The 9715-nt window shown below is 57.7% G+C and overlaps 1 protein-coding gene across 1 annotated transcript; it reads right to left on the reverse strand.

The window, feature by feature from the left end:
* Positions 1–474: 474 nt before the first annotated feature.
* Positions 475–9140, reverse strand: LRRC52 (leucine rich repeat containing 52). Its single transcript, XM_006774987.2, has 2 exons — positions 8518–9140; positions 475–800 (listed from the first exon to the last, which is right to left on the reverse strand). Exons 1-2 carry the CDS (start codon positions 9137–9139, stop codon positions 475–477), a joined length of 948 nt encoding a protein of 315 aa, XP_006775050.1. The 5' UTR covers position 9140.
* Between the last annotated feature and the right edge of the window lie 575 nt (positions 9141–9715).

Raw genomic sequence — 9715 nt, forward strand, 5'->3', positions numbered from 1 at the left:
GCGGCTGCCTGGCCGGCCCCGGTCAGGTGCTGGACCTGCCCAGGCCTCACTGTCACTGTGAGCTCCTGTGAACGTTATGGGGTCACTGTGATCATCACGGGAGGGAGCGTGGAGGCACCCGTGGGCGAATTTCTTAGTGTCAGCGCTTGCCACTGTGTCCGGTATTTTTCTCCCCATGATTCATTTCATGCTGGACCCCCCTCCCCAATTGCTTACCCTCGGAGGGCTCATCTTCATCCTATGCTCCCTGACTCTCCCTCCACGGAGGGCGGACTGGTGCTCATTAAACACCAGCGCCTGCTTTGGCGTGACTCCCTCAGTCCTGGGATGCTGCACCGGTGCTTCCAGACTTTTCTGCCATCAAAACTTTATTTTACTAATAGGCTCCAGCCTCTACGACAGCCCCACAGGAGTGGGTGCGGCGGGAGCGGGGCGGGGGGCTGGGAGGGCAGGCCTGAGAGTGGCCCCTGGAGCCTAGATCAGCTGAGGGAAGCCGTCCTGGCCCGAGTCCGACCTTCTCTGGAAAATGCGCCTGCTGACCTCCACGGGCTGCCCGTGCTCGTCCTCCTCCTCCGCGTCGCTCGCTTTGCGCCGGGCGTTCTGGTAGACCACGGCGCACACGCCCGTGAGCCAGGCGGCCACGGTGCCCGCCGAGAAGATGCAGAAGCCGATGAGCAGCAGGAAGATGTAGTCCCGCCGGTCCAGGTGGGTGATGCACATGTACCGCAGCGGGTTCCCCACCTGCGTGATGGGCCAGCCGGCCAGCTCTGCGGGCTCCACGCACGTGGCGTTCTGATCATCTGGAGGAGAAGCACAGCAGGACATGGTGAATGGCGGAACCCCCGGCGTCCCGAGGTCAAAGGGCACCTGGAGAGGCAGCCTGGAGCCTGGCTACTCAGGGTGTGGGCTGGGGGCATCACCTGGGCCTCATCAGATGCAGCATCTCAGGCCCCGCCCAGCCCTCTTGGGTCAGGGTCTGCAGCTTCCTGAGACCGCAGGGGCTCTGTGGCATGAAGATGGGGAAGCGTGGAGTCCAGGACCGCCTCCTGCCCCAGCTTAGCTTCCTTCGGGTCACCTCCGAAAATGGGCTTTGCTTCCAACAGTCCTCAGAGATCCAGACCCCACAACAGGAGCGGGAGGGTTTGGAAACTTAGCAAGATGGCCACGGAGCATGGACACTACACAGCCCACCCCTGTGCTCGCCACCCGCACACGAAACGGTATCCTCCTCCTTCACCCAGAAGGAAACAGACTCAGAGCTGGTGCGCATCTGGAAGGTTCTAGATACCCCAGGATCCAGGCAGCACAGGAAGATGAGAACGTCTCACTAAGCGATCGCAGCGTGTTCTGCAGAAGTGGGAGCCTCAGAGCTGGCGGAGAGCAGCTCCCCCTAAACTCAGGGTGGGACTCCAGACCCTGTAGGGCATGGAGCTCCTCGCTCAGGAAGTGAGGGGAATCGGGTTTGTGTTAGACTGAGAAGCAGGAGAAGGTGAGAAAGGAGCCGTGACTGGAGCTGAAGGGGACCCGGCAGTGGGCAGTGTGGCAGGAGAGTGGAGCCAGGCCGAGACAAGGTCCTGTCCAAGCTGGACGCTGCCCCTGCACATGGCCGCTGGGACCCTGCACCTCCAGGGACACTGTGTCACCTCCAGGAGGGCCTCCCGTGGGTGTGTAGGGAGGGCTCCTCTGGGAGGGGATGCCGGCAAGGTGTCTGTGACAGAGGGGAGGAGAGGAAGGAAGGGAGCCCCTCTCTAGTCTGAGTGTGGACACCTGGGGCGCCCTCCCCAAGGTGACTGGTGGGAGAGGGAAGGGGCGGGTCCTGGGCCTCCCTCCAGTTGCCGTCAGGGGCAGAGACACAGTGCTCCACACCTCGCGGTCAGCCCGGTCAGTTGGGGTGCTGGGAGGCCCGGGGTGTGGTGGGTGAGGCAGGAGGGGGCTCTGTCACCTGCCTGGGAACATGCAGACACAAATGGGAACATGCAGACACAACATGGGAACATGCAGACACAACATGGAACATGCAGACACAACATGGAACATGCAGAGATGTGCCTGAGAAGGAAACGTGGGATTTGAGGGTCTGGGTGCGTCTGGGGGGGAGGTTATCGAATTCCATTTTTAAAAAGAGCTGGCTTTCAAATTGGGGCTCGGGCTGCAGAGAAGAGACTAAACATGAAACACTCATTTCCCCACTTGGAGCGCCACCTTGAAAGGAGCCCTTAGGCAGCGATTTCCAGGCGTGTTGGGCTGCTCTTAGTGAGGGTGTGGGGGGCCCTGGGGAGGGCGCCTGGGTTTTTCTACTGACTTTCTCTCCCCTACTTCCCTGTCCCTGGGAGGTGCCACCTGTCCCCCCAGCAGGCCCCTATGCCCACTTTCCCCAGGTTCCCAGCAGTGGTCCCCTTCGCACGCGCCTGGGGTTTCCCTGCCGCAAGCATAGCTGTGCCCAGGGCTCTGTCTCAGAGCCTCCTCCTCCCCTACGGCCTCGGATCACCTTGGGCACCTGGCCCGGCCCTGAGCCTGGAGCACCTGCCCTTTCCACCTTCCCACCGACTTCTCAGCACTCTCGGCTCCTGCCCCCTCCGTGCCTCCTGCCCCCTCCGTGCCTCCTGCCCCCTCTGTGCCTCCTGCCCCCTCAGGGCCTCCTGCCCCCTCAGGGCCTCCTGCCCCACCATTGCTTTTGCCCGCCCAGAGCTGCCTTACACCTTTCCTTCCGCATCCAGCGCCTGCCCCCAAGTTTATGATCAGTTCCTCTCTGTCCTCTAAGGTGGAGTGTAAATGCACCCGCTCTCAGGAGCCTTTCCCCAACTCACCCCGTCGCTCAGAGGACATACTGTCCCCAGCGATGCCCACCTGCGGCATTTCTTCCTGTCGCCCTTATTGCCCCGCCGCGTGGTGGTCATTCACCAGGAAAGGGTGCACTGTTTCCTACCCCACAAGCCGACTTTAGCTCCTGTAACCCGTGTCTGATCATTATCCTTCCTGTTAATAGGAACTGCCATTCATTGAGAGAAGTAGTTGATTTTTAAATACTCGGGGGACTAGATAGCAATATTTTTATTATTGAGCTCTAGTTTAGTTCTACTGCGGTCAGAGACATACTCTATGATTTCAAGCCTTTGGAATTGATTGAGAATTTGCTTTATGGCGGAGGATAAAGTCAGTTTCAGTGCATTTGGCATGTGTCCTGAAAACATGTTCTGTCTTTATTAGGTACATTGCTGCACGGATGTCAATTAGATTGCGGTTTTACAGAGCTCTTCTATATCGTCACCGATTTTTGATCTTTTCTGACTTTTACGGACTTTACTGGCTTTTCAGAACTGTCCTCTCGGAGCTGCTATTCGTCGATTAGCTGTGCGTTCGTTACTGAGAGAAGTGCGGTCATCGAACCTGTGAAGCAGGAGGTTGCGGTTCGATTCTGGTCAGGGCACATGCCCGGGTTGTGGGCTCGATCCCCACGGGGCGTGTGCAGGAGGCAGTCAATCAATGATTCTCATCATCGATGTCTCGCTCTCTCCCTCTCCCTTCCTCTCTGAAATCAGTAAAAAATATTAAAAAATAATAAAGTCACCAGTTAAATGTGCATTTGTCGACTTCTCCATATGGTTCTGTCTCGTTTAGCTTTACGAATTTTCAAGCTAAGTTACTAGATGCAGGAAGTTACACCTGACATCTCTTCCTGGGATAGTTACCCTTTCTCGCTGAACTTTTCCTCATCATCTCAAGTTCTTGCCTTACGGTCTCCTTTGTTTGGTGACATTAGAGGGCCGTATGGAATCTCCTCGGCCAGGCTCCCCCTTGTGTGTCCTTTCCCACCCTTTTACGTCCAATCTTCCCACGTTCCTACATTTAAGGTATAGTTTTGTGAGCAGCAGGGAGCTGGATTTTGCTTTTCACCCAGTCTAGCGAACCATGCATTTGAATCAGCCCATTAGCATTTCTGTTTGTTTCTGTTCACCCTACTTATTTGTGACCCTTCCCCTCCACTTTGCTGCTTTCTGTTGTGTCAGGTCATTTCCTTTTCTTTAATTATCCATCCTTCCCCTCATCTGGTGTGACGGCATAGAGGCTATAGAGTCATCTGCTGGCCTGGAGTGCCTGACGTGTAGTTAGTTTTACAAACTAACCCCTGTCACCCCACGGGTAGCTGTAATTATTCCCAGGCTGCAGAGTGAAGACATCGTTTGTAAAGTATCCCCTCTCTGGCTTGCCTGATCTCCTTGCCTCTGACCAAGAGCTACCAGGCAGCGTGTGCACATGTGCACTGCACGACTCCAGGCCTGTTCACGGCACACAGGTGACCGGGCCCCATGCAGTCCCTCGCTCCGCCCCATTCCACGGGCCAGGGCATTCGCCCCAGTTAAAGCTCCCAGGTGTAATTACAAGCGTCATTAATGTTTAAATTCTTCCTGCAAATAGTTCCTAAGGAGACATAACCCACCCTTGTTTACATCCACATGTAGCACGCTGCTCACAGGTGAGATCCATGTGCCAGAATCTGATGCTGGGAAGCAAGAGTTTCTGGGCCCAAAGCCACAGCTGCTCGTGCAGGTGCCCAGGGAGCCTGAACCCCATGGATCCGAGAGGAACTGCTTCTTCCCTGGTCTGCCAAAGGGACCGTGGCTCAGCATACATTGCACGGTCCCCAGAAAGTCACCACAGCCCTTCGTGGCTGGTCCCCTGGCCCTGCCCAGCTGCTCCCACAGGCTGCTGGGCCACCTCCGGCACGGGGAGCTCTTCCCCCAGAGGGAGACGAGGAGGCCCGATGGCTGCTTTGGCCCACCGAACACTGCTGCCCTGCAGCCTGAGTACAGGGGAACCCGAGGGGCAGTGCCTGGAGGCCTGGCCTTCCTGAGCTCCCGGGAACCTAGGTCACCTGCTCAGGGATCCCACCGGGATTGAGTCCGGGGGAATCACCAGGACCCTTCCGGAACCGCACTGGCCCCCCATCGCTTCTTGGATTTTCTGGATGGCGTAGGGTCATCAACTCAGCTGTGGCCCAGCTGACAGCTGGAGGGAGCAGGCCAGGTGCCAGTGAGAAGGTGGGGGCCATGCTGGCGGAGCGCTATCCTGCCTCCGGCTCCCTGGCTCCCTGGCTCTCCACCAGTCCGCCCACTGCAACCCCTGATGGAGGAGATTGTCATCGGAGAGTGCGAGGACCTGAATTCATTCTGGAAATCTACGTTTTGGCAAGTCATGGGTGACTTTCTACTTTCTGGGTTGAAATGTGGCCACTGTCCAATGACAGCAGCTCTGAATGCAGGACTAAGATGTTCTCTGCTCAGACGCCCTCAAATGACTTGGACCCGAAGCAGCCAGGCCCGAGCCATCTGCCCCCTGCAGACGTCCCAGGGGGCTCCGCCCGGCCTCTTGGCACTGCTGCCCAGACCTCACCCCAGCAGGACTGCTCAGGACCATGACTGAGAACCAACACAGGACCCTGTCCTGAAACTGTCCCCTCCCACCCCTGGTACCTGCCCCTTCTGCGTTCTCACTATTTCTGACTGTCCCCTGTCACATCGCAAATGCCCACGAGGCAGGTGTTTCATTACATCATCGACCACTAACGTCGCAGCGCAGGTCATGTGGGAGCAGCCGCCGAGGGTCTGGAACACAGGCCATGGTCACAGGGTCCTCAGAAAATGGCCGAGGCGCACCTGTGCCCCCAGCTCTCTGGTCAGACTCTGGACTTGGGGTTCCTGGCTTGTTAGAGCTTGAGAACCGCTGGTTAAGCAGGTCAGGCCTGGGAGGAAAGTCGGGGGCCTGTGGGTGGGTGTTGGAGGCGTTGTTCTGGTCAAGTAGAGGCAGGAAGACAGGAGTTCCCCCGGGAGGGCAGACTTAGAGACTGCCTGCTTCGCGATCATACCCCTTAACTGTGTGACCAGGGCCTCATCTCTACGGACACCCCCCTTGGCACTGCCCCTCCGAGGCACAGCTGGGACCTGTCTGCTGACCACGGGCTCCCCCTCACTTCCTCCAAGGGCATCTTCTCTCTGTTTTGGTCCCTGGGCTGCCAGCCAGAAGGGGCTTTAGCGAGTATCTCACCCAGCTCCCCTACCCCGAGCACAGAGGGACTTGGAGACTCAGAGGGGCCTCGCCCCGAGCCACCCGGGCAGCGCGGGCACCAAGACTGTGCTCTGGCTCTGTTTTCTCTCACTGTGTCCCTACACTGTCTCATTAAAGACAGGAGTTACGCCTTTGTCCTCTGTGATAAAGGACCCCAACAGCTTGGCCACAGAGTGAACACACATCCAGAGCGTGAGCTGAGTGGACTGTGGGCTGCCCCATGGCAGTGGGGGAGTGTTGAACTTGGATGTGGGAGAGCTCCATGCTGTGAGGAGCTGGGTTCTTTTTCTGCATGCTCTACACTGGGGATTGAGTCCACAACCCAGGCATGTGCCATCGATTGGAATCGAACCCGGGACCCTTCAGTCCTCAGGCCGACGCTCTATCCACGGAGCCAAACTGGTCATGGCGAGGAGCTGGGTTCTTAAGCAGCCTGTATTCAAAGGTGGCCTGACCAATGCGGTAGCCACTAGCCATTCCCGTGGCCGTTTAGATGAATTGAAATGAAGTAAAATGGGAAATTCAGTTCCTCAGTTGCCCTGGCCATATTTCAAGAGTGCAGTGGCCCCACATGGCCCCTGGACTGGACAGCTCGGATCTAGATGGTCTCCACTGGGCAGCGCTGGACCGGACCTTGGGGTGGCAGGGCAGGGGATGCAGAGGCCGGGTCCTTCAACCCAGGAGCGTAGCGTCACGTGCGCTTCTGAGAGCATCCCCAGGGGCTCTGACCCATCCCGCGAGGGAGCGCTGAGTGCTGTCCGTCAGAGCTCAGTGGCCCTCCCACCTTCCAGTAGCAGTAGCGACTGGAACATTAGAGTCCGGCAGGAGCCGTCCTCTTTGCTGGCCTCGGTGGGTCTGTTCTACCTGCGAGAGCGCCCGGCAGCCGGCACACGACCGCGCACCTCCACTGCTGGGGTGTGTGGGCTCCAAAGTGAGTCCTCAACTCTGAGAACTGATGGTTGTCAGTGCATCTGGTGACTAACTCATTGGAGGGTTTCTTTAGGTAAGACCTTTGGTAATAGCATCAAAGTTTCGATATTCCTACTCAGTGAGTTATCCTGAAGTCTGAAGAGTGGAGCACCCTCTACAGCCACTCTGGGGGGCGAGATTAGCCGACAGGTGACCTGGGAAAGACTCGCTGTTGCCCTGCCCGGCGCCTTTTGTTTTAGGGCCTCTCCATTCTTCCCTGGACCCCGACTTCCTTCAAGGTTCCAGGGTAAGCTCTCCCAGGAATTCCCTCCTCCCTCTCAGAGAGCTAATAAAGGGTTAGGGGCACTTGTATAATTTGGGCCAGAAGTTCATGTAGTTTTGTAGGGTCCTCTTCTAGATCAGGGCATTTGGGGACTCAGAAGGGTGAATCTGAAATGGCTAATTTCAGCCCCCTGGGAGCAGGGGAGGGGGAGATCCTGGGGCAGAGGTATTGCTCGGTTCTCTCCACATCCCAGATTCTTTCTCCCCGGGCCGTGCCTGCCCACAGTGGGGCTGCCCTCCTTGCCCTCGTCCATAGGAAGCCACCTGCGTGTCCACACCTGTTTCTGGAGGTGGGGCTTGTCTTTCGGTGAAGATTCAGTTCCAGACTCAGCAACAGCCACCTGGCTCTGCTGGCCACGCCCCAGCCCCATGGCCAAGCCTTGATCTGGACTTAGGTTTTGTTCTCAGGGTCTGAACTCCTGTGTCCATAACTTGCCCAATAGCCCAGCTCAGTCCTAGGTAGGTTGGGCTGAAAGATGAGGGAGGAGGCACCAGGGAGCCCAGGGGCCATGACAGGAGGGTGGGGACAGTGGATAGAAATCTACCAGATGAGACTTGGGAATCTGCCTGTGACATTGACATCTCCCTGCTGGGATGGTGGCACGCGTGGCCCATTCTCCCAATTCAGGCCGTCCCCGTCTGCCTTATGAGGGGAGCACCTTGAAGACAAAGGTGCTATCTTATCAAAGTCTGTCCCCGGCCTTCCCCTCCCTGTCTCTCCCTGTCCAGGTCCTCACGTGCCCCCGTCTTGCCTATCAAACTTCCCCCTCTATACATCGTACTATGGGTTTTCTACTGCCTGTGAGTGACTGAGGGCACTTAGATCGCGAAACAGCGGGTCACTGAGCCTAAATAGTTCCCGTGGAATACAGTGTCCCTGTATTACTTTGCCCTACTGGTCCTTTATCATTTCCACACACACTGTTTCATGGTGTCACGACACCTCTGTATGTTTGGTAACATTATTGTCCCCACTTTAGGGCTCAGGGAAATTGTCCCCACTCTGATGCTCAGAGAAATTGAGTTTCCCAAGGGCAGCTAATGTGCCCTGACCGGGGATCGAACCTGTGATCTCCTGGTGCATGGGACGACACTCAACCACTGAGCCACACCGGCCAGGCCTGGACATCCTATGACTTCCCTTTTCTGGAACCCAGGGGTCTGACGCCAGCACATCCTCCCCCACACCCAGCACGTCCTCACCTGGGTGGTTCAGATGGGTCACGATTAAGTAGATGGTGAAGTCCAGGAAGGAGCAATTGCACTTCCAGGGGTTCCCGCTCAGGTACAGGGTCTGCAGGGTGAGGAGGTTTTGGAAGGCACTGTGGTCCAAGGTCTGCAAGCCGGTGTTCCTGAGGTCCAGCTGCCTCAGAGAGCTGGTGTTGGCAAAGGTGTACTTATTCAGAGCGAGCAGGTGAGGGTTGTTGGAGATGTTCAGCTGCACCAGGTTGCTGAGCATGGAGAAGCTGTACGGGGAGACCCAGCTCAGGTTGTTGGAGCTGAGATCCAGGTAGAGGAGCCTGAAGACCCCGATGAAGGTGTAATCCATCACCTCGCTGATCAGGTTGTCCCGACAGTCCAAGTAGACGAGGTCGCTAAGGAGGCCTAGATTCATGGCTGGCAAATAGGTGATGCTGTTGTTGTTCAGAAAGAGCCGCCGGGTGTTCAGGGGGATGTCAGGGGGGTACTCCTTTAACTGGGTCCCCGAGCAGATCACCTCCTGGGCTTGACACTGACAACGAGGTGGACACTTGGACCCCGACACCAGTCCCATTCCGAAGGAAAAGAGTAACCACCTGGGCCCAGGGCCTGAAGCAGGGGACATAGTAGGCAGCCACGCGTGACTGCTCTCTCCTTCCACCTTCTGGGACGGGCCGGCTGTCCCTCCGAAGGCTGTGGAGGGGCGGGCGGGGGAGGGGCGCCGGAAAGAACTAGCAGTCTAGCTTTGTGCGAAGCGATTTTCCATTACAGGAGAAGCGAACAGAAGCTGAAACGCGAGGCCAGCCCTGCGCTTCCCCGCCCGCCCAGCCAGGTGGCTGGCTCCCAGGCTGCTCCTGGAAGGCTGCCCACAGGGCTCTGAAAGCTCTCACCCTGGCCCTGTGTCGGCCAGTGAAGGGGAGCCAGGGGGCAGCCACGTGACAATGGGGTGGCCAGTTGACCCCTTTGTGATGTCAGCAGGGTCAGGGGAATGCCTGGCTGAGGAGCAGGCCCTGCCTCTCCTGGGGGGGTGGGGGGGGTTTGTGTGAAAGGGGCTGTCCCTGGGGCTGCAGTGTGTGTGGTCAGGTTACACTGGGCCCTGAACCCATGGGCCGGGGAGGGAACAGGGAGGTCTCCCGTCCAACTCCCTTCCTTCCTGAGGCGCCTGAAATGACTTGGGTTCCCTCTCAGAGGGGCTTTCCCT

Source organism: Myotis davidii, unplaced genomic scaffold (genome assembly GCF_000327345.1).
Source record: "Myotis davidii unplaced genomic scaffold, ASM32734v1 scaffold668, whole genome shotgun sequence".
Lineage (NCBI taxonomy): Eukaryota > Metazoa > Chordata > Mammalia > Chiroptera > Vespertilionidae > Myotis > Myotis davidii.